Source organism: Cygnus olor, chromosome 16 (assembly GCF_009769625.2).
Source record: "Cygnus olor isolate bCygOlo1 chromosome 16, bCygOlo1.pri.v2, whole genome shotgun sequence".
NCBI classification, from domain to species: Eukaryota; Metazoa; Chordata; class Aves; order Anseriformes; family Anatidae; genus Cygnus; species Cygnus olor.
The window spans coordinates 13,301,557-13,326,676 of NC_049184.1; the positions used below are offsets into that span (position 1 = coordinate 13,301,557).

At 40.6% G+C, this 25,120-nt stretch overlaps 3 protein-coding genes across 10 annotated transcripts in view; 2 read left to right on the forward strand and 1 right to left on the reverse strand.

Annotated features, from left to right (window-relative positions):
• The window catches only part of DIDO1 (death inducer-obliterator 1), a 58,028-nt gene extending 44,111 nt beyond the window's left edge, over positions 1–13,917 (reverse strand). Inside the window, exons 1-4 of one of the 7 annotated variants that reach the window (XM_040575870.1) lie at positions 13,795–13,917; positions 12,138–12,275; positions 11,923–12,022; positions 10,604–10,641 (exon numbers count right to left, since the gene is read on the reverse strand). The gene's annotated coding sequence lies outside the window, so the exon portion shown is untranslated. Of the gene's footprint in view, positions 1–8,475; positions 8,555–8,616; positions 8,661–9,152; positions 9,267–10,603; positions 10,642–11,922; positions 12,023–12,137; positions 12,276–13,794 lie in introns of those variants that run through there. The other 6 variants (XR_005824832.1, XM_040575868.1, XM_040575874.1 and 3 more) reach the window with 6 other exon arrangements.
• LOC121079303 (translation initiation factor IF-2-like) lies at positions 7,473–11,914 on the forward strand. The gene is made up of 4 exons (XM_040576366.1): positions 7,473–7,551; positions 8,095–8,179; positions 8,400–9,741; positions 10,823–11,914. Exons 1-3 carry the CDS (start codon positions 7,473–7,475, stop codon positions 9,598–9,600), a joined length of 1,365 nt encoding a protein of 454 aa, XP_040432300.1. The 3' UTR covers positions 9,601–9,741; positions 10,823–11,914.
• Positions 13,918–15,185: 1,268 nt separating the features above from the next.
• On the forward strand, positions 15,186–23,033 carry GID8 (GID complex subunit 8 homolog). Of its 2 annotated transcripts, none has more exons than XM_040575881.1 (5): positions 15,186–15,449; positions 16,659–16,788; positions 17,985–18,181; positions 18,699–18,896; positions 19,225–23,033. In XM_040575881.1, exons 2-5 carry the CDS (start codon positions 16,671–16,673, stop codon positions 19,396–19,398), a joined length of 687 nt encoding a protein of 228 aa, XP_040431815.1. In that variant the 5' UTR covers positions 15,186–15,449; positions 16,659–16,670; the 3' UTR covers positions 19,399–23,033. The 2 variants fall into 2 exon arrangements, with proteins under 2 accessions (XP_040431815.1, XP_040431816.1); XM_040575882.1 differs by having other exon boundaries at positions 15,346–15,449; positions 19,087–23,033.
• The last annotated feature ends 2,087 nt before the right edge of the window (positions 23,034–25,120 follow it).

The window sequence follows — 25,120 nt, forward strand, 5'->3', positions numbered from 1 at the left end:
TAACCCAGCATTTAGAAATCTCAAGCAAAAAGAGGAAGGAAAAGAGGCTTTCTGTGCCAGTTACAGATGTATGCCAATACAGGATAATTGCAGGACAGGCAACTTGAAGATACCTGGATCTGCTGAATGCTGACTTAATTAAGCCCTTTTTAAGATGCCTCAAAATAGCATCTTAATCTGACGATGACAGAGCAAAGCTTTTGAAGAACTGCTACATTTCCCCATCTTTTTGTCCTTCTATTTTTAGACGGAGGTCCTTTCAACAAATCACACATTCAAATCAGTATCTCCACTTCATTTGCTCTAAAGAGGTAATAGTGCATTCAGTGGGTCCACAGACTGCATGAAGATACTGGCTTTTTCAGAACTTATCATTTAATTGCATGATGAACTTCCTATGTCAATTAACTAGGAAGACCTCGCTCCAAAAAAGGATACTGAAAGTCAGCTTAGTAATAATACCTTTAACACGAACTGAAAGCAACCAAAAGTAGTAGCCTCATTTCTCCTTCATCCAAGGACTTGTGCACAAGCAAAAACCCATGTCAAAATTGTGTAAATTCTTCAGTTACCACTTACTAGATTTTTTTTTTTTTGAGAATTTATGAGAGAATAGTGACCTTTTTTCTTCCCATTACTGCTAATCCTCATGATAGCTACAGTTAGAAGGCAAAATCTATTGCACCTTATTCCATGTTCTTGGATGTGAGTGCTGCTCTTCAATACTCAGACAAAACGCTGTGACTTGCACAAGTTCTCGTGCCTAACAATTTACAGGCTACACAAGCACCTTGCAAGAATACTTTAGCCAAAGGAGGAATACCTGGCACGTATTAGGTCTCTCATCTCCCTACTTGCCTTAAAGAAAGATCTATCTGACTTTAAGAGAACTCAAACACAACACACCCCTACGCAAGCAATGAAATTAAGACTCACTGCATACTCAAGACTCACAACAGACATTAGTACCTCCAGGAGGAGCTGATTCAGTCAGCCCCGTTACCTAACGAAGGGAGCTTCCTTCTACTCTAACAGGAAAGAGGATTTTTTCTTTGTTTTGGTAAGAGGACTTAAGCTTCAGTTAATGTTTCAGATACATTACGGCTATTCAGTGGCCAGGGTCCAAAGACAGGCCAGAAATCTCAAACAATCAGAAGGATCAATTTAAGGTTCAGCAGCTTTCCAAAAACTAAGTTAGTAAGAAGACAGGAGAGTGCTTGCACCTGCAAAGAAATTAAAAGCATAATACAGTTCTTACACTAATTAAAATCTATTGAACACAAGTATCATTCATTGGTGACCAGTTTCAACTCCACATCCTGACACAAAACCAGTCTGGGCCATGATTTTGAACATTAGCTTCAACTAGAATGACTTGGAATTGGCCTTTGGTTATATTTCTCTGTTTCTTCAGAATTAGACCGCACCACATGCAAGGCATTTGGCTAGAACCAAAGAGCAAAATACTGGGTTTCTTAAATATCTAAGGAACAGCAGGATGCTATGAAATGGACAGAAAACATCCTTCCCAGAATGATGTAACAGTGCTTCCAGTCACAGTTGATGCTGTTTGCTCATTCTGCTCCCTGTAAAATAGGCACAGATCTTGCCAAGACCTCCTTTAAGCACTGAAAAATTCCTATTGAGTGTGTCAGCATCACATGAGAAAAATTTGATTAAGAACTCAACTAAGGACAACATTTAGGAGGCAAGTGGGAAAAAAAAATTTGGTATGACTTAGTTGATGCTACTCCTAGTTGGAAGACCGATCCCATTAGAAAATGTTTTTTGCATCCCCATTTGTCAAAGATGACATTTGGGAAACCAGTGCTCTTTCTACTTCACAGCAACAGAAATACTCCCTTGTATCAACAAGCATCACGAAAGCAGCTCAGAGGAAGTCAGTAGGGCAAAACCTACTTTGTACATAAACAAGCAGTTTCATTCAGACCATGGGCAAAAGGTACAATCCTTTGACCTTTAGAACAGCAGCAGGAAACAGGTTCTGTACTAGCACTGGAAAAAGCCATGTAGGAACAAGGCTGCAGCAGTCCCCTCCATCAGCTCTTTCAGAAAGGATGCAGGAGCAGACTACTTAGATGAGAAGCAACAGAAACCAGATCGTGAAACTGAGACATGTCCCCACTCCTCTGAGGAGGAACTGCTTGGTCCAAGCCTATTTCAAGGCTGATACAGTGTCTCTGACGTTTGCAGATGTACAACAACATGCACAACCTGACAGAAGTCATATACATGCGAAGAAAGCTTGGATTGTACAGTGCACCAATTTTCTCCAGAAGTTCAACTGCTATACGGTCTTTTTATTTTCATATAAAATGTAATCACTGCTTACAGATTCTGTTTACAGTATCTTCCCTTCTGAAAGAAGGGAATCACCTTTCAAAGTGAAATGAGAATGTTGTGACAGAAGAGATACAATGAGGGCAAAGAGTGAGAAAAGCAGTGGTCATAAGGCTTAAGTCCAGATGTGGGGAAACTGATGTGAGCTCAACCCCCCACTCCCAACTGATTTACTATTTGACTTCTCTAGACACACTGCAGTTCAAGGTCAAAGTCCAGACATCCCTGGTAAATACGTTTTATGCCAGTAAAAACTTTACGTTCAAAGGATCACATTAAAAACACAATTTGCATAACATTTAAGTGTTTTGCTGCTTATTATTAGACCTAAGGGTATAAAAACCAAGCAGAGACAATGCTACAAAAACTGCAGCACTTATCTGTAAATGCCTTGCTGGCTAGTTAAATCCTAAATTAGTTCTAAGACCATAACAAACCTACCGCCTTATAAAGCCACAGTACTAACAACTTCAAAGTGGCAGTGAACTTCTTCCTATTCCAGAGTCAATACATTAGTTCCCATTAAAAAACTAACACGTTAATATGCTTTGTAATTTCAACAATGCCAGTTCAGTAACATATAACTCAGTGATACAGCCCTGTTCCTCAGAAATACCCCATCCTAATTTAAGAATTGTCTACTCTTCATTAAGGCTGCATGAATCAATCCAGGCAAATACAAATGTTATGCTATACAGCCACTTTAGGACAAAGCATCACCAGAATCCGGGCACATTTACAAGACAGCAAGTACTATCAGTATGCAGTGCTGACCCCAGTTACCTGGTGTGCTTTAAAATTTAAGCATTAACTGCATTTTTTTTTTTTTTTAAATTTCCAAAGATGCAGGAACAAGTGTTCTATGTTCTTCCAGGTTTTTCTCTCAAGAAAAATGAGACTGAAGACATTTATAAATGTCACAAGATCATTTTTTCCACTTAAGAAAGGTATTGAAGAAGTATACTAGACTAACAACAAACTTCCCTAGCAAACCAAACCAATCCAGCAGCTTACTTCTTGAAATAATTGAGAACACGGATTTGTTACAAGAAGTCAAAGAAACAGCTTCCCTTCAAAACAACCACATATATTCACATGGTCCTTGCTCTTGTAATAAAGAAATTAACCTTTCCAAATTAAAACGTCTTCAGTCACTCATTATACAAGCCCTCTCTACTGCGTGTCTGAAACAGGTTTACACACCAGCATCCTTTGCGATTTCTTTTAGGCTACTCACTTACCTTACGTGAGCCTCAGAGGAAGGCCGTGGCCACTGCCTCACCTGAGGGATAACTGCACACACAGGACACCAACCCTGCACACGTGCAGCGAACGTGGGACCTCCTGGAAGTGTTGAGTTTAACGTGTATGCACAGAATCCTACCACCATGCGCACACAGTGGATTCTCATGCACAGTAAGACTTAGGCAGAAAAGACAATGAGCAACTCCACGGTATAAAATAGTTACCCCAAGCAAAAAACAAAAAGCATGAAGTAGCTCCCCGGTTTGTGCAACACAAAATACACACAGACTTTTGTTTATTTTTATGTCTCTTGGGCTAGGAAATAATTTTCCCCAGCAAAATATTTCAAAAATATTCTTGTATCAGATTGCACCATAGAGGATCACAGTCAGAAAAAGGCGATGAAAAAAGAAGGTATGGACCACTCGGTAATGCGGCAGAACGATGACAGCACCAAGCATTACATTTATTTCATTCTGAATAAGTAGCAAAAATACGCTTCTTTCAATCAAAGTGAAGTTCCCAGAGCTGAATTTAGCTAAACAGCAATTGCTCAGATATATTCAAGGTGCTTTAGCCTAAGTCCACCTGGCAAACATCACATTTTTATTTAAGAAAAGGCTGTGCTCATATCTACACTACAGATTTTCACCGTCACATTGTACATGTCAGGGACATTAAGGGGTACAGTCCCCAATTAACAGAGCAGTGCTGGCATAAGCTTCTCTCACCGAGGTAATTACACCATCAAAACTGTACTTTTACCTGGACTTTTTCTGTTTACAGGGTGGCGTGGCAGGTGTGCACCATCCTGGTGCAGTGCAGCTTTATCAGGGTGGCTGCCCACGTAACATGAAAGCTCTACCAACACACCAGTACAGCTTCTCCCACGTAAAGGAGCAGTTTATCTCGGGAAGAAGCAAGACTGAAAGTTGCCTCAGACTCCCCGAATGAACAGAGCTACATTAGCAAACAGATCCGAACTTGTGCGCTTACATGAGAGCTTCTGCCAGCACAGCTCTGTTAACAGCTGGGGAAAGAACTGGAACCAGCCATGGTACTGACCGAACTTTAATACAGCCAACCTGAACTTCATGCACCTCACACACTCCACATCTTCCAAACTGAAAGCCCATAATCACGCTTGATAACCAAAATTCATATTTAGTTTAGGATTTCTGTATTTAATGATACATGAACTAATTTTCAGAGGAAAGAAAAGTATAGGCACCACTGGTATTTTTTTTACCCCAGAGCTTCCTGGGTGTTTGAAAGACTTGGCAGAGACTTTATTGGCTTATTACAAGACTTTAGCTTTTTTACTACTCCTTCAATACTCTCTGAAGCCTTAATTGACATTCTTATGTGAAAGCTAATCCCATATCTGACCTAACAATTAAAGTTTACCCAAATAAAATAATATACGATTGAATTTTTTGGTCAGGTTCTTCTTTCAGGCTCTGAGCAGTATGAGCAGAAATGGCAAATTTGGCTGATTAAGAACCACTGTAAGCACAATCGCATGCAGTGTAGGTAACTTTGCTCTTTTTTCCCTTTTACATAAAAAAGGGGGGGGGGGGTGCAGAGAAGGAACCTTTTTGTGGTCAAAAGCTTAGATTCCAAGAAAAAAATTAACAATTGTCATAAAAGAAACCTTCTAAAGGCCCCACTCAGTACAAGCCACTTTTATAAGCTATGGTCATAAACTAGGCAACAGAAATATCAAGTACAAACTTTGACTGTAATTGGGTATTACTCACTTAGCTATACAATAATCTTTACGATTCTTTTTCCAACACCTCGAATAGAAATATTTTACAAATACATATAGCTTATCTGCCTAATGTTCAATTTCTGTTACAAAACTTGACCTCTTCAGCAGCGCTGAAAACTATTTTCAGCAACTGCAAAGGAACCAAAAAACTCTGGGAAGGTGATTCACACAACCTGGCGTTCATCCAGCGAAGTGCCAAAGAAATCGGTTCTTTATCGTGACTTAAGAACGCCGGGTTGTTAAGTGAACAGCAATGGTTTGTTCAGGCCAAGTCTATGATCCTTACGGTTTAACTCTTCAATATCCTGTAGCTTGTTTATTTTTAAACGCACAATATTGTGATTCTAGAACTGACAAATTTCAGCTTGAACACTTACACCGTACTTAAAATCCCCTCTTCAAGAGTTTCACACAAACTAGTAGTTATGCAGGCTTTTTGTCAAGTTGGAATTGTTACAACACAAACTAGTTACACATCCTAAAACATTACATGTAAAAAAATATTAGTATTACAATTTAAACTATCTGTATCCTCTGGCGTGCCTAATTATTGTTGTCAGCAGAACTGAGTGGACAGAAATAGACTCAGAATAACTGCAAGATTACAATTTCTGACCCTGTGAGCACAGCTGTTGATGAAAAATCTTGCATTTTTTACACTTTTTAAAACTCTTAATTTATAATAAGTGAGCTAAAATATAATTTCTGAAACCAGTTATCAATTTCATTCTTATTCCATCAAAAAGGCTTCATCATATGAAGCAAAACAGAAATGAATTTCTCCTTCAGAATTCAGTGAAACACAGTAATTACAGCATACTGATTATGTTATGATAAATACACTAGACAGTTCTATTCCCAATTTTGGTTAGGGTTTACTATGAGAACACACATAATACACATTTAATATTTGCATCTTAACTCCCTAACTGGAATTTTTAAGATATTTCTTAGCCTCAAAGTCTAACAATGCTGTTGACACTATCCCTGGGAAAACCTGTGAAGCACTCACTTATTTCAGAAGCTGTATTAGATAAAAATAATAGCAATATAACCTTTAAAGAGTAATTGACAGTGGACTAATTATCATCCTAAGGAATGGGCACACAAAAAAGCAATCAGTTCTCGCATAAACTGGATAAAACTTACTTATATTAAAATCTTGTCCTTAAACTTTCTGCCATGGTCCTACTAGTTGAGCGCTACAGGAGACACTAGGCAGAAAAAGTGCACCAGAAAGTAAAACCAGTGCAGACAAATTATTACTTCCGTCAACTAGAAACCATCTAATCTTACTCTTGCTGAGTACAGCCCTGTCTTCTTTCATTTCTATCGCTTAAATTTCATAATCTTTTAACTTAATCCCTGTAATCCTTCCCCTTCCTCTCTCCGCTGAGTGTTTCTGGCTGAAGTTTCAAGCTGCACAGAATTAAAAACCCACAGTTAAGTTACAGCTATAAAGATATAAACTGAAATCAAATAATTTAATCTATTTCCAGAAAATCTCAGCAGTGAAGTAGGATTAAGTAGAACAAAGATTATCTTTTGTTGAGTCCATCGCACACTGGAAAACTTATTCAATCTCATTTACTATTTTGGTCTCATACGGTTCTATTACCATTGCTTTTGGGAGATTTTTTTTTTTTAGCTTTTTTGTTTTAATTTAAAATAAAAAAACTCAGATCACGAAAAGCACCCTCTGAAGCATTCTTTGAATTGTATGTACTTTATACATGAACAGTTTTAAAAATCCGTAATTACTTCAGAGTACATAAATTTGCAGCAGAACAAAAAGCTCATCTGCATACCAACAGAATGTAAATGTCCCTTTAAAAAGAAAAACAGGAAATATGGAAAAAATATTTAAACTCTAGTCTTGAAATCAACAGTTACTTGATTTGCAAGTCACTGGAGTCATGTGGTCTCAAAGTAGGCTGAAGGCTAACATGAGCCTTTATTCTTCCACCAAAGTGCGCTAAAAAGCCTTTATGTGCAATATGTTTCTGGAACTGTCAAGGGAAAATTTTTAAGGCCTAACTCTGAACAGCTATTTTGAGCACACTTCTATATTTATTCCTATAGAAAGTTCCAAATGTCAAAGAACGATAACGAGCGGCTGGCATATATAAAAGTGGAGCACAACCCAAAATACCTATTACAATTAACACAGTGTATGGTACACTTGTACAGTAACTACATATTGCCATTTTTCATTGACCAGCAATTCAACTGCTTAAACAGCTAGTAAGTTTTGTTTGCAGAAGTTATAACAAGATGCAGTTGAAGCTATACCAAGTCAAGTTACCCCTTACGATAAAAACCCTGTGTAAAATAGATTTAAAACAAACAAACAAAGAGTTCTCACAAAATTAAGCAAAAGGTAGTTGAATATCAGCTGCCAAAGAGCTTGTTTAAATAAGGCTGTGATGATTAAGTATTGAAAACAGCTACTTCTGCAGTCTCAAATAGATTATCCAGGAAAGAAAAAGAAGGAACGTGGGAATGCTATACACATCCTTTTAGATCTTTTATATTAAATAAAAGGAATTGGCATTTTTGCCTCCCTGAAGTTCCTAGAAAAAAGGAATCGTGAGAACCCATCCAAAACAAACAAAAAAACCAACGTTACACTGTTTTTAATTACTGAACATACAGCATGAAGAGTGTAATATATAAACACTTTGTAACATAAAGATTGTAATGTCCTTTCCAAGATAAAAATGGAAAGTTAAGGATCTTCTTCACCTGCTATATACAGCCCAGTATAGCTATCCCGCCCAGTAAAGCTATCACTTGGAGGTAATAAAATGAAAACTACGTAATTATATAAAACAAAATTTGGTCACAAATAAAGATTAGCTTTGTGCGCAAGCCAAATAAGCAGCTCTAAAACACCATCACCTCCAAGAGACAGTATTTAAGTACATTAGTGTGGGGTATGGAGGGGTGGAGGAAACACAGTTATTGACAGCGAATTTATTGAATATTTAGGCCGGGAGACGATTAGCACCAGCTAAAGATCCAACCCCTTCTCTGCCCCGAAACGAGCTAGTCGCCAGAGTGTGACCAAACTCTACTTTTTTTGTGTAACTCACCGATGGGGAGCACGCCTCTGTCACCCGGAGCACAGCAGCACCGCGGGCAGGTCGTTACGGTCCCACCCAGCGGGCCGGCCCCGGGCTGGTTTCGGGTTCCTGGAGCCCCCCCGGCACCGTTTCCCCCCCCCCCCCCCGCACCCCGGGACACGCCGAAAGAGAACGGGCCGGCGGTTGGATCGGTCGTGGCGTCACGGAGAAGCTTGCTGGCGTCAGCTTGGGTGTGACGTCGATCGCCTCAGCTCACAACCGTCCTCTCCTCTCCTCTCCTGTCCCGTCCCGTCCCCCCGGCGGGGCTGCCCCCCTTTCAGCCCGCTCCGCCCGGCCAAGGCCGTCCTCTGCGCCCCGGCCCGACCGGAGCGTTACGGGGCGGCTGCGGCGGTTTTTTGGCTTCCCCACCACGCAGTCGCCGACCTCCTGTGGAAGCTTGTCAGGCCCACGGCGTGCCCGAGCCCGGCGGTGCCCTGCGAAGAGGCCGCGCAGCCTCGCCGGGCCCCCCCTCAGCCCGACCCGGCCCGGCCCGGCCCTCCCCGCCCGCCCGCCCGCCTCCATTTTCTAACCGAGCCCCACAAGGCGACGAGGCCCGAGGAGGCGCCCAGCCCCCCTTCCCCCGCGGCTCCTCCGCTCCTTTTCTCCTCCCGTCCCGGTGCTTTCTGCGGCTGGCTGCCCTCACTCACCGCGGGGAGGGGACGGGGGTCTCGCCGCCGCCGCCGCCGCCGAGGGGCTCAGCCGCGCCGCGCCGCCATTTCCTCCTCGCAACCGCTCCGGAGCGCTGGGCGGGGGCCGCTCCTCCCCCGCTACCATAGACACCGACATGGCGGCCAACCGCCGCCTAGAGCGCCCACCGCGCCTCGCTTTGCGCACGGCTCCCGGAGGACTCGGGCCCTCGCCGGCTCCGCCTCACGGCGAGGGGCTGGGCGGGAAAAGCGCAGGGCCCGGTCCGGGACCTCCAGCTCTCGTTCCTCACCCGTTCATCGGGCCCTCGGCTCCACAGAGACCCTGCCCCACAAGTTTCCCGTCCCCTCAGCTCCTGCCCCACAAATAATCCGGCCCCTCAGCTCCAGGACACCCGGGGGCAGCGTGAGGCGCCCCGTTCTCCTCAGCAGAAAAGCGTTGCGGGGTTAACATGGCTGCTGCTTGTCCTCATTAGAAATAGCGGGTGTGTTACCACACGGGAATGGCGGTTTTGTGCCCTGTTCATGAGGCCCCGAGTGCCAGAGCAAAACCACGCTAAATACTCTTGCTCACAGTGGCTTGCAGTGCAAGGTCAGCTCTGTGACAGAATTTGTGCGGCAGAGTTTGCGTCTTGTAGACCCAACTGCTACCATCAGCTATGCTCCCCACCTATGCTTATTCCAATTTTTTTTTCCTTCCCCCCCAATATTCCATCTGTTTTAGAAACTTTAATAGCAACTGCTACAGTAACGCCTACTCTTGGGTCCAGAGTTCCATACAGATATATTCCACATTAGGTTCCACGCCTCAAGTGCCATGGAAGCATTCTGTATTACCTCATCCACCACACAGAGGCTTCCCAATAAACACTCCTTTTAAAATGAGTAGGCTTCTCAAAAACTCTCCAGGAGACAAACTACTATAAACACCTACAGTGCATTAGCTCCACTTTATGTTTTTGTTCCTACTGTCAGCATCTGTGATATGAGCAACCAGAAATATCTATAAGATGTCTGAGGGGTGCCAAGATTTAGAGGTGCACTCATGAGGCCATGCACAAGCTTGCAACATAGACATCACTTCTGAAGAGCCTTTGAGATAAAATGGAGGTGTGAGGTTTGGCTCTTTGCTCACAGGCCTGCACATTTTTCCTCAAGGGTTAGTAACCTTAGCTTCAGCTGTATTCCAGACAGGTGCAGCATTTACCAAGATGAATTAAGAAATGGAAAGATGAAAAAACAGAATTAATGCTAAGTATGTATTTTCCCATGAAATTAGTTTTCTATTAAATGATTCATTTACATTTTATTTAAGTCTACATTCTAGAGCACAATATGAGACTTCTGGGAGTAAAAGCTCAGAATGATGATGGAAAAACTACTATTGACTTTTTTTCCTGACAGTATAGTCAGCTTCTCCTGCACCTGTAAAACAGGGCAATATTAATACTTACTTTACTCAGGAGCACCAAGAGGTAAAAGAAACAGATTCCTGTACAAAAGTATAAGACACCATCATTAAAAGCAAGCAGTAGTTTAATTTTTGTTCAGCAATTACAGAGCTACAATAAATGAAAGGCACAGAGAGAAACACCTTTTGATTTAGTAGATCAAGCTCCACTGTGACTTATGCCCTCGGAAAAGCTAATGGTATTATTAATGGTTAACTTTAGCATCCAGGGGTGCTCGAAACAAGGACACACCAAGGAAAAGGGAACATGCAAAACAAGAAATTGCACGCCAACAGTGAACAGGGGATGCCTGCAACAGGGAATTCAGCAGTGAAACGAGTATTAAAATCTTCTTAAACATGTGGTAAGAGGCTTATACCATCTTAATGTAATAATAATTTTGCCTGCACACTCAGTGAATACTAACTAAAGTACATCACACTTTTAACCCACAAAAAAGAAAAAATACATCTTTGTGTTAAAGACTACCTTTTAACTAAGACCATAGCAGAGTATTTATCTTTCCTGACTAAACACCTGTGTCTCCTTTGCTTCAGTGGTATCCTCAGCACCTCAACTCTCTGCCTCATTCCTTTCCCTTCCCCAATCTTTTCCTGTATTAAAGCCTATTTTCCCTTAATTTAGGAAATTTACTCCTGGGTTACTGGTTTGAATCTGCATTGTCCTGGCAACACACAGAAACAGCTTTTTTGATGATCTCTATAATTCATATTTTGTCTTGGTTTAGGCATCCCCTTACATAACATGATCATAGCTTCTAACTGGTTTGAACTGAAAACACCACTGAGAAATCCTAGCAGAAAGATTAATGACTATCAATCAGCTTCTAAAATGGTCTAATAAGCACCTTATCTATCTCTCCTTCTTAAGTACCGGAAAAGCTTACGCTAAGATGTCTACAGACATCAGCACTACTCTCCTTAAAACTTTTTTCCACTGCTTTCCAAAATCTTTTCTACTATTATGCACTCAATGCACCGAGACTTTCTTCTTCAGCTAATAGACCTGTATTTGTTTATCCCTTGAGTTTCCCTAATTGTCATTTTCCATTTAAAAAAAAAAAAAAAAAACTGTGTGCTGTATTTATGTTGTCTCACAAAAGACTATTTAGGCACTACCATAAAACTATTATTTTGAACAGGCACTAAGGCACCCGTGCAACATGAAGATGATGTCTCCCCACATTTGGGTTCATATGGTGGAAAAAAGCACACGGATGTCACTTTTACTCTCTCCAGCCTTTCCCTTCACCAAGACAGTAACCTTTTTCAGTGTTTAAAGTCCTAAAAGATGATACTTACTTTATGCTCACCCGTTCTCAGTTCTTCCTCAGTGAGTGTTCTGGGGAGTCAGTTTCTACAGCCAGGTAAAAACTTGAGATGGAGTTAACCCATGAAAAGTCTAGGGATAAAAGTAAACAAGCAAGTTCTCATCCCTACTCCATCTCCGCTTTTTAACAGATAATTTATCACTAAATCAGAAGAGACTATTTTCATTGGCTGTGCTCCAGCTTTACCTTTTTTTTGGTGCGCAAAAAGGCCTGTGTTCCCAGAGTCCAGCACATCAGCCAATATAGATACAACAGGTATCAAAGTAGTTTATCCTCTGGGTGCTTGATTCTTCAAGGCTCCTGATGCATCATGTTTCATAAAGACTAGATGAAGAGAGAAGCGCTTTACCACGTGTTAATCATATTCACAATGAAAGCAATCCCCTCCCTTACCAAGGGACAGAAACTTAGAGCCTGTCCTCCCCCCACTCTCCCCAATTCTGGGTATACTTGCTCCCCCAATGTGTCTTTTTACAGGGATTTTAGTGACTTCTTCATGAATTAGTGATTTTGACTTATTGTTTACTCCACTTAACTCCAAATATCTGCCTCCAAAATACCTCTCTGAGAAGAAGTTTATCAAATTATAAATCACATAAAAGTCCTATAAAATGCACTGAACTACTTTAGCAGATATCCAAGTTTCTTTTATTCTCAGTTTTGTAGTTTTTCCCCAAAGACCAACATTCTATGTTATTATTGGCCTCATTACTATAAGATTCTTTTAGGACAGTGACATATGATAGCCACGGGAACATTTCTAGAAAGCAAGATAGTTTGCTTCCATGCATTGTAATCAAGTTTTGAAGGCACAAAAGCATTGTGAAAGGTTTTCCCTAAGTAATAAAAGAATTATTTGATTCCATGTTTGTGGAATAAGTGATGTTTTTAACAGATGTTAGGCTTTAGTGCTAGGAAAAGGGGAAATGATATAGAAAGCTTTTGTCCTGAATTGTTACAGGGCAACAATTGTTTCTATCTTCCTATTCCTTTCTACTTTTGTGAGGCTTAAAGAAAAGTCATGCAAGCCATACAGGATTAGGTATTTCCAAGTCTTTAAGTATTCCAGAATATGAGCACTGTGAACCTGAGTGCTTCTCTTCACTAAAAGCTGCAGCAGGCATTATACATGGGATGATTAAACATTTATTCAGGGAGATACAAGTTTAAAATAAAGGAAAACAGAAGGTAATCTAGCAGATATTTATCAAGAAAGAACTAGCATAAAATGTGTTACCTAGGGTACTGCTCAACCCCCCAGACACAGGGAGTTTTCATCACACCTAAAACATTAGCAGGGATAAATGGCCTGCATCAAGATAATTGAATAATAGCTTCATAAGTTATTGATAAATTTTGGATTTTACCACATCAGGCTAATGCTGCCTTGGAAGGAAAGAAAAAAAAAAAAGCTTCACTACAAGTAATAGAATTCAGTATTATTTAACCACATAAAAACAACTGATGCTTTAGAAAGGTACTTGGTTTTCAGGCTCAGTAAGAAAATGCTTCAATAGCAACACTCAATATTTCCTTGTCGCGGTGATTATAACTCTTTTTCTCTCAAAGAAATGGTCAATCCCTAACCAGGTTTGACATTACCATAAAATGCATAGGAAAACATAGAAAAGGAAAAGAGAATACATCTAGTCGTGATATTCTGCAAGTAGGTTACAAAGTTCTGCTGCAGTTGGTCAAATAACTGAACCTATGAAAAAACAGTGGTGAGCACTGCACAATCAAGCATGCTGCCAAAAATCAGCTCACGCATTTTTTAATTTGCTTATTCAATATACTATCCTACTTTTTAGAAAGCAATTGTAAGTTATTCTTTGTTCTTTACCTGTAAATAGCAGCTGTGATAACAGTTACACACTGTCTCCTCTCTGCTTGGGGTGTTTCCCTCTACAGCAAGCTCAGGAAACCCTTCCAAGTAGGGGCACCTTCCTATTCTCTCTCCCACTTAATGAGAATCTCCTGAGAAACTCCACCTTTTGGGGAGGAGCTGACAAGACTCAGTGAATCTAAATGAGAGATTTTACAGGGTTCAGAAGTACACGAAATAGAGTCTGAAGGTTTGTCTTTCCTTCTGAGTCAAATTTATTGAGAGTATTTTTAAAGTGATGCCCAAAGAAAAGCCCTCTCCAATCAACAGCGGTATTTACTATGCTGTAGCTTTCTTTGTCATATGACTAACAACTATTAGCATGTAGTACTTCGTATTTGAAGTTTGCTTTCCCAAAATTTGCGTTGTTTATAAACATTGAGGTTTTTTTGGAGAAATAAGTTAAAATAAGCAATTATTGATTAAACTGTAGAGATTCTCAATTTCAATGTAGGGGCAATTGTAATGGATGTGTTTTGGAAGCTATGTTTTATAGCAGAGTTACAACAACAAGAGTGAAAAATTAATAATTATAACCCTATTCTCACTCTGTAAAAGTGAAATTAATTTTCCCAAGAAGTTTCACTTGTAGTATTTCACACTCAAAAGTTATACCTCTTAATTCCCGTTCTCTATTTAAATATATAACTTGTAGTGTTTTATTGTCTTTTCTATGGAGTGACTTGATTCCCAAACCCTTTTGGATCTAGCTGCAGTGAATTTATTAATTCTCCCGATCAGCCAATACAAACTTTGACAGAGATTGTAAATCAGAGCCCTCAGCTACTGCAGTTCACAGCCCAGCATCGCAACGTAACTGGAAATTGGTGGAACTTTATGTTAATGTGCCAGGCTGTGACCTATACAAGACCCATTTCCATCTGAATTATCCTGGAAGATTGGTAGGGCCAATTGGGCAGCAGTCAAGACTGAAATGTGCCAGTCACAGCTCAAGAATAACCGTGCTGGAAAGGCTGCTGGTGTGATGCCCGCTGTGTCTGCGTAGCAGTTCCACCCTCGCTCAGCACAGCGTGTTTGCACTGCTCCAGACCAGGGACACGATCAGTGACTTTTTAATGATTTGATGTTGCCACCTCTGCCAGAGGCTGTAGGCTACAGCTTGGTGTCCCTGTCCCACAGGGGGCTGCAACGTGACATGAATTTAAGTGTCTGAGGGGAACAGGGGCGGCAAGGCAGCAGGTGGAGGCAGCACGGAGCCTGCTGAGGGCAGGCAGGGAGCTGACGAGGCCTGGCCCCGCCGCCTCCACCACGCTCGCGGCGGGCTCGCCTCGCCACCCCCCCGGGCTGCCTCAGGCGGCCGGCGGCCATCTCGTGTCCGGGCTCAGCCGCCCCGCCTCTATGGTAACCCTGGCGGACTCGCTCTCCCTCTCTATGGTACCGAGCCGCCCCACCTCTGCTCATCTCTATGGTCCTACCGCCCCGCCGGGCGTCTCGCTGGTTGCGTTCTCTCGCACCGCTCCGGGCGCTGATTGGGGGAGAGGGGGGGAGATCTCGCGAGAGGGAGAGCGAGTTCTCGCGAGAGAGCGCGGCGCGCGGCGCGGCCTGGCGGAGGCGGCGGCGGGGCCCGCGGTGGTGCCGGAGCGCGGCGCGCGGTAAGATGGCGGCGGCGGCGGCTCCGCTCCTTCCCCCGGGCCCCGCAGCTCGGCGGGCGGCCGGGGGTGGGCGAGGGGGAGGCGCCGGGCTTGGGGCTGGTCAGGCCGGGAGCTTCGGTGGGCCGGGCCCCGGGAGGGCCGGGCCGCGGGGGGCAGCGTCTAGGCGGGCCCGGGGCGGGTGTGGGGTGAGGGAAGGGGGAGGCCGGGGGTCCCCGAGGGGAGGCCGGGGGACCCTGAGGGGACGGGGCTGGGGTTGTGGGGGGATCGCGGAGTCGCGGTGTCCTGACCGGTGGTTAGGGAGAGCGCGCCCGGGGGGTGCTGTGTCGCTCCGGGGGCCTTTGGGTGCCGCCTGCCGCTGCCCGGGGGGCGTTGGGGCTGTGGGGGCGGTTTGGGAGCAGGGGAACGTGTGGGGAAGGAGCCGCGGTGGGAGCGCGCCCTGCCGCTCCTGGCTGCCCGGGAGCCATCGGGTGCCTGTTGCTGTTGTTGTCGCCGCCTTCTCCTCCCCCTTTTGCCGCCCGTGTCGTAGTGACTGGAAAGTAGAGGTGGTTAAACGCCGGCTTGCGTTTTAGAAAAGCGCTTTGATTCCAAGTCTGGAAAATGTGTAGTTGAGAAAAACGCTAGGAGATAATTTATTGGCATTGACAGGGTACTTTTGGGAACAATCACGCTTAGCTGGTGTAAGCTTTTCTGCTGGACATTGGATAAATTACCTTGTGCTGTTTTGTAGCCATATAATATACCTATCTATCTAGTCCAAGTTCTGTTGAAAACTTTAGAGCAAATGTTTTTTACACAAGTTTTTCTTCAGAGGTTTGTTAGAAATTTTCTGGATAAACCGTGGTTTATTAGTGCTATATCATGGCGCTACGTGTCCTGTATAACTTTTATACAAGATTTGTTTGTATAACTTTTATACAAGATTTGTGTGGACTGGAATTAAGAGTAAGCGCAAGAAGATGGTATTAAAATTTTGTGTTCTGATGATGGATGAAAGCAGCCTTAGAAACTGACTAGTAGCTGTCAAAGTGCAGGAAAATGGAGGAGAAAAATGTAAAAGTGGTTTGAGATAAAAGGATGTCTTTGGGATTGTTAATTTGAAAGATCTCATAAGAAAGATATAAAGATAGTAGTAGAGTAGCACTCTTTGTATACATTAAACTTGCTTTTAATTGAATTGTGCTAAATGAAATGCTTTTTTCTTCTTTATAGTAAGAGTCCAGGATGAGTTATGCAGAAAAACCTGATGAAATCACGAAAGATGAATGGATGGAAAAGCTTAATAACTTGCATATTCAGAGAGCAGACATGAATCGCCTTATCATGAACTACCTTGTGACAGGTAACAATCAGTAGTAATGCTGGGAGGCTCTTAAGTGCATGCTCTTTATTTTATCAAAAGAGATTATTTTGGTTAGAATATGTTACTACATAGAGTGAAGTTAAGGATTTTAAAGTTTCAGTGACTGCTGTTGGCTTCTCTTAGCAGCGTACAGCTGCTCTTGTATTTACTTAAGTGGACACTGACTCAATTATACTAAATCAGAGACTTAGCAGATGTCATGCAATAGAAATTACACTTGCTAACCTTAATTCTTGTGCTGAAAGATAAAAAAAAATATATATTTTTTGGAATTCTGTTAACAAAAATGACCTGCTTTTGTATGATAATTTTTTTTGTGCAATTAATACAGAACTCAAGACATGTTGCTGTTGTTAAATAGCACTCTTAAAGCTGCACAGAACAACTATCAGAAGCAAACTCTAACTGTCCAGAAAGATAGACTCTGAAAGAGCACTGTTCTCAAAATAATTGAGACCAAAAATATTAAGCCCTTCAGCACCATAGCCTCACTTTATTCGTAAAGCAATCAAAAACGCTTGGAAGTTGTCCCTAGCAATTATGATGCATACCATCAGAGTAAGCTATACCAGGGTGGAGGCATTTATATCTGATCTACACCCCTGTTTACGTTGGTGCGTGGCTGGAGTTTCTGGGATGAGGGAAGAGCATCTTAGTGGCCTAGTAAACTATGCTAAATCACTTCTGTGCGTATGAAAGCATAACTTAAGCTTTAGAATAGATGTTACAACTTTTTCTCATACTAACACTACATTTTCTAGAAAAGCAAAATTAATCTTATTTTCCTGTTTATTCTTATTACAACTGTATAAAAGTGAATGGGATAGAGGGAGAAGCAAAACCACCCAAATTTTGAAAATGTGAGCCCGTTTTGGAATAATTACACTGCTCTGTTAAAGCTTTAAAGTTAAGAAGTATCGGAATACATCTGGCACGCATCCTTAGAGAATGAGGGCACTTGAGTTAAGAATGAACTAGGCGTGTACTGCTAGATGCGTGTTGGATTAGATACCTACATAAATAAATACATAAAGAATTTTTCAGAAGTTCAGAATTCCTATTTAAATCACAAAAATACACGAGCAATACTGAAATCTTTCCATTTAAGCTGGTGTTTGTTTTTTTTTAAGTTGTTTGATGAAACTGATTTTATATGTAAAATGTTTCTGTTTCAGAGGGCTTTAAGGAAGCGGCAGAGAAATTTCGAATGGAGTCTGGAATTGAACCCAGTGTTGATTTAGAGACTCTCGATGAAAGAATAAAAATTCGAGAAATGATATTGAAAGGACAGATTCAAGAAGCCATTGCATTAATAAACAGCCTCCATCCAGAATTGTTAGATACGAACAGATACCTTTACTTTCATTTGCAGGTAAGGACAGGCGGCAAACTTTATTTTTGTCCTAGAGGTTGCTGAAGGACTGGAAAAAGTAGTTTGACTTTTAGGACTATGTTAAAGGGTTTGTGACTGAATGTGGGTGCAGTTTCAACTGATTGTTCTTGGAATCATTTTGTAGCAGTGGGAAATTTTGTGGCATGGTGCAGTAACTGTCATATACAATTAATTAGTAACATGAAAATGTCTAACAGCAAGAATGGTCTGTGATCTGCCAACCTCAGAATTATCACTAATCTGGATTTCTTGTAGTTCCTTTAGTAACATATGTTTCTAAAACATGTAACTTCAAAGCATCAGGTCACCTTTTTCAGTAGATTTCGTTAACAAGTCAGTTGTTTAACACGTTTAGAATTGACTTTAAACTGTCAAATTACGCATTAGCATTTGTCTCAAATTACATACTAATGACTGAAGATTATGGTCTTGAAATACTGAAGAAGTTTATTTGTTTAGCTAATATGCCTATGCCTTTTTTTTTTTTTGTATGTAGCAACAGCATTTGATTGAACTGATTCGGCAGCGTGAGACAGAAGCAGCTCTAGAATTTGCTCAGACCCAATTAGCAGAGCAGGGCGAGGAGAGCCGGGAATGCCTGACAGAAATGGAGCGTACGTTGGCTTTGCTCGCCTTCGATAATCCTGAAGAATCACCGTTTGGAGACTTGCTTAACATGATGCAGCGACAGAAGGTAGTACTTTCTCAAAAGGAAGTTGATATCTTTTATTTGTTTCTGCTAAAAATCATGTCCAAATATTTTTGAAGTGTTTAGAAAAATGTATGTAGCAGTATTCAAAAGAACAGAAGTATTTCTTAAGCAGGATTCACAAAACTGATGTTACCGTAATCAACTATTTGGCTCTCTCCCTTGTTTTCTCCAGGCTTTTAGCATATGGAGCTTTGTCGTGGCCACGTTCTGAGGAACCAACAAGCTGTGTGTGACGTTATCCATGTCTGTGTGACGTTACCAGTGTTAATCATAGGAAAACTACCGCTAAACTCCAGTATTTCTTTTCCAGGTTTGGAGTGAGGTTAATCAAGCTGTTCTAGACTATGAAAATCGTGAATCAACACCCAAGTTGGCAAAATTACTGAAACTACTACTGTGGGCTCAGAATGAGCTAGACCAGAAGAAAGTGAAATATCCCAAAATGACAGACCTCAGCAAGGGGACGATTGAAGAACCCAAGTAAAATGTGTGCAGATGGACATCAAACGATCATAGTACTGCACAGTATACATTTATATCAGTCTGTGACTGAAATATTTTTACTACAGTACAGCACTCAATTCAGATTTTTCAATGAACATCTAATTTGAAGGGAGAAAAGTCCCTTTTAAATGCTGCAAAAACTGCATTGAAAGGCGCTGTATCTCTGAAAGTCTGACTTAGGCTATGCACTATAATACATTTTTAAAAAAACAATTAAAGAAGACAGGAAAAATAGCATTTTTAAAAGTACAAAACTCAAGCTTTCCAATTGGCTACTGATGCCTAGTTTAGTGGCCAGTGAGTTAATATGGAGTTATATTGGCAACTATTCAGTTACGTTTAACTGTCTCCTGTTTGAAATATGTATATAGAACAGTGAATATTTTCTACCTTTAAGTTATAGCCAGATATACATTCCCCTTAAAAGTAACTGGTCAAGTTTTCATCTATAAACTTTGCAGTAAGGTCAACCTTTTGCCTAGGAAATAGTGTACAAACTTGTAAATCTTAATTTAAGGACTTTTTTTTCCTTGTTTCTGAATTTTTGGTGCTTTATATGGTGAGAGCTATGTTCATAATGGATCAGTGACCCATCTTTTTCACGAGGAGTATTGTTGGAAGTAAGTTCGTTCTTAATTTTCACGAATGACCAAAATGGCCCACAGAGGTGTTTGAGAGTTTTTCTGACAGGGACCTTTCTCCCGCTGTGTTGAATTTGCAGCTGTAGGCACTGCAGTGATTCCAGCAGGCTACTGAAGCTTTGACAGCCACTGGATTTTTGTAAGCTAAAAGATGTACTTGTGCTAGGAAATGACGTGGGGGGAGAGATGCTCATTGAAGCCTCTGATGTATCATCTTGTGCAGGATCTGCCTTTATGCTTGCTGAATAAGAATCGTAGTTTTACAGCTACTTGGGCTATTTTTATGCCTTGAGCGGAGCAGGGCTGTCTTTAAAGACCGAAGTTTCCATTTTCTCCATTCTTCCGTACCTTTCTGAAGAGATGCAGTTCATCTTCACCTGTATTACTTTGTTTACTGACTGTCCTCACTCCAGTTAGGATTATAGTTTTAACGTTTTACATGTGAAGTCCAGACTTTCAAGTCAACAAATTGTAATCTTCTGGGTATGGGATGTTCAGGTCGACTTAATTTTACAGCACTGTTCACTGGTACACAACCGGTGGTAGAAAGCACTAATCTTGCCAAATTGATCTCTAGATTTTTAGGTCCGTATATCAAGTTATTAAAGATTTGCTGAACAAAGACCGACCTGATGGATGAAGTAGCTTAACATCACGAAACACTGGCAGTTGTCATACCAGTCCCATACTGTACATAATCTAGTCTAGTATCGTAGATATTACCCTGTAGAATGAAACTTAGTTTTCACTTAATTTTACTGGAATACTTATGCATTAAACTGTATAAAGCTTTGCAGATACACCTGATTTATGGAAACTAACAAAACCTGTTACTGATTGCATTACTGTGAACACTGTTTACTTGTGTAGCTATATTTTGTGGGGGGAAACCGTTGTTTGTTAAGCAGCTATTAGAGATGCAGAGCACCAAGGTTAAGCTAGATGATGGATATAACAAAATGATTTGTTCCCATTTATTAATGATAGTTTCGTTCTGCACTTTTAAGGCATTTGTGGCATGGAGGTCTTGAAGTTGACACATAACAAACAAGCTATCAGTTACCCCCCAACTACAACAGCAGTCTGGCTTTCCTTCACCCAGACTGGTTATTCTAACACCAAAATTTTAACAGTTGTATTCTCTCTCTCTTTTTTTTTTTTCTTCCTTTTTCCAGTCGGTTGATGTCTGAAAACCATGTATAACTTTTAGTTTGTGAGAAACTGTATGGTTAATGTAACTTTGTTTAATAACAAACTGCAGAAACAAAACTGGAATAGCTCTAATTTCTTCACGTATAACTGATCAGCTTTTCCTCCATTCTGACACTCGTCTACTAAATGTCATCTAAAGCTTCTCCCGGATGAAGTGGAAAGTGGTGCGTTTTTGTGGCATGACTAGCATTTTTCTCCATGAGAAATGCAGTATTACAGTCCTGGTTGAGAAGTTCACTGTACTTCTAGAACGCTACATTAATTTCATATAGTATTTGGGCAGAGATTGAGCATAGATTACTTGAATTTTCACTAGCTTGTTTTTTTTCCATTAAAAATAAACATGTTTTTTAAGGAGTTTAATATAAAATTAGTATAGAACTATTTCACTTTGTTTTTATGAACATGCCACATTGATAAGCAGCTTTAATCTGTAAAGTTTTTGGTAACTGCAAGAAAATATTCGAAAGCTATGCATTTTAGAGAAAGCATAAAGGTAGTCATAATGGTACTTCTAAGGATCTTTATATTAGTGTATATAAAATAGTTTGCATATACAAATATAATATATAATCTGTTTGAAATATTCTTGAATGGTAGGGGCTGTGAAACATATAATTTATGGAAATATTGTACACAGTAAACAGACCTCTGTCAGTACACGAATGAACTTTTGTCATATGCATGAGAAATGTCTTATTTGGTGACTACTAATGAATGGGATTTTGTTAACCCATTTTTGTTAGATAACCACTTTAACAAATACTATTAAATGCCACTTTGATCAGTTTGCTTTAGTGTAAAAATACATATTTTGTTTCACTTAATTTGGAACTGAGAATACGAGACTAACTTTTGTATGAAGATTTGTTCCAAACACGAAGGTGGCAAACAAATCTGGTAATTAAATGTGGCACACACTAATCTCGTTCTTCCCCCAGCCTTTCCTTTGTTGAAAGAAAGCAAGATTTTTTTCATTAATGCTATGAACATAACAAAGTTGAGTTGTAAAATATTTTGTCTTATATGCCTCTGCAAAAAGACTTTATATCAAGTGTGTTTTGATTAGGCTACGAATCTCACTCCTTCTCCAAAACCTATCGCCTCCCTAATGACTGTCTCTTGGCTGTTACCATGTTTCTTTTCTGCCTGTCAAATCTAAGCTAAACTCTGGTTGCTTCTGTTGTACAATGGAGTGATTTGTAAAAGGTTGTGGATAATGGGTTTCCATGAAGATGAAGTACTGGCAGTACTTTCTGAGAAATACTTACTGAACCGTTTAATTTTATCTAGCTGGAAAACCAGAGGCTGTTGCGCAGAAACTTAACAGCAGAATTTTAAGTAAAGCATTTCCTCTCAAGACTTTTGAAGAGGCAAACATACAGAGCTTGAAACCAGGTGAAGTACCTCTCTCAGTCTTAAGATGATTTCACTGAAACACTTTCTGCTCCTTCCACCCGCATTAAAAGAAAAATTGAAATGAATGTGGAGAGCACTTATGTAGCATTAAAAATCTGTGAAATTACCTGGAAATAATTCCGTCTCCTTTCCACTCCTTGTACATATAGGGGAAGCCATTACATTATTCTAGGGTGATTTTATTGTTTTTAATTTGTAAAATTTATGCTTTGTATGCTTGAATATAAGCTTAAAAGCATTACTTAAAAATTCCTTGACTAGTAGATGAGTGTTGCTCAACTTATTTCAAACCATTTTCTGTCCAAGTTCATTATGAAGCTTATTAAATTGAGTTGGAGTGTGATTCCTGTGTGTCTTATCTTCACGGGTTGCCAGGCCTCCTGTTGTCAGCAGCTGAAAGCATCCTTCAGATACTTGGCTGAATATAAAATGATAACACGGAATACTTTGCCCTATGTCTCCCTTTACACTACAGCAAGTTGTGATGGGTTCTGACCTGCACCGTAGATCTTCTCTGTTTAGAAACAACTGGTCAGTATTAGTTTCTGCCATGAAGTTCTTAATGACAAAGGAACAGTAGAATTCATGAGCAAAGCTGTCTGTCCCCAACCCTGCTTGTCAGGTAGTTCACATTACTTGCACAGCTGTATGGGGACAAAAACCAAAGCGTACGAACAGGACCCTCTATTCTTTCCCTTTCCCCTCTGGCTTTCATATTATGAAATAAAGGACAAGGTTGGCCAAAGTACTGGTGGGCTACACACCGCTACCTTCAGGCACTTCAGAACCAGAAAATCCTGTGGTTTTTTTTTGTGTTCCATGTGTTAAGCTGGAATTCGGATAACATGCGTCTACCTTATACCCACGTGGATGAATTTGTGCACGGGAGTTGCTGTTCATTTAAAAACAATCTCCCTTTTGTCAACTCTGATCATTTGCTTATTTTTCCGCATATAGCTGTCTGCAGCAATTTTGCAAATTTCTGTTGTTTGGCGCTAGAAACCACCTGCATTTTCCTTGGATTGGGAATAAGTTATGTTAAAACTGCTCATACTTAGCAGGGCTCTTTAAAGCTGCGGTCAGACCGTTCCTTCAAGAAACAGTTGTCTTTTATGGAATGTGTGAGCCTATTTCTCTTCTCACATCCTCTCAGAAATACATAACTGCATCATGGTTTGTGCTCAACTTCATAAAATACCCACATAATATAGCCATCGTGTGGTAAAATGCAGTCATAGTAAACGTCTGCTTGAATACTAACCAAATAATCATTTGTTTGATTTAATCTTTGGACAGATAAAGCTGAACACAGAAAAAACTAGGGGAGGTTGTGTTCTTGAGAAAGATTATTTTCTGGAGTCAGCACCTGTCTAATGTGTTATTTCCATTTGCTATTTAATCAGCCTGATGGGAAGTTTACTTCCAGAAAGTTATGAAGCAGTGAAAGGAATAATGTTTGTTCTTTTACGTTTTAAACATTTATGTGCATGTGGTGGATGTTAGAAGCTGGCTGTTAATTTTACACTCAAACGCATTTTCTAACTGCAGCTATTTTTGAAAGTAAAATTAGATCTTTACATTAGAAACAAATCAGTCAAAGAACCTTTTGATTGAAGAGGTGATGTTGAGCAGTAGGGAGGAACTGGAGGAGTACAAACACAGAAAACTTTGACGTACTTAATTTCCAAACTCAATCAATTTTAGTAAGTTAATAAGCCAACGTTGCAGTGTCAGTGTTGGATGTGTGTGCATCCTATAGAAATGAGACTTAACATAGTAACTCAAGTATGGGTACAAGATTTTATTTGTGAGTACTGTATCGTGCCCAAAATCTTGTCTCTTCCATTCTTTCTTGACCTTATTACCTACATTTCACTTCAGTACTTACATCAGCACTCATCTCCCCTCCTGCCTGGAATTAATTTAACTCCAAACATATATGCTACTTAAAACAAAACCACCACAACAAAAACAACTATATATACGCCCCTTATAACAGATTGAACAATGGTTTTGATTTTTGGCTGCATTTTTTCATGACTTGGCTCCCTCTTCTGGAAACAGACACAGTAACAGAATGAATAAAAATACCTTCTTTGCATAGTTTCTAATTTCCTGTCCAAATAATTGAAGGAAAGCCTACAATCTGATGAAGGTTAAGCCCTGGGGTTACTCTGCACAGCTCCCCCCAGTTTCCACTCGCCAAACTTGTCAGCATTGTTTGCTTTCTGTATGGGTTGGAGGCATGTACAACTGTATGTGGCTGTGCCAGATACCTTTTTGGGGAGACCTCTTTCCTTGGAGGAAGAAATGCTGAGGCAAAGAACATAGTATGTTTTTATGATTTTTGCTTTTGTCAGCCCTAGGGGCCTCCTGGTTCTGGAGTTGTTTCTATGAAGTGCAAACAACATTTTACTGCTTCATTCTGTA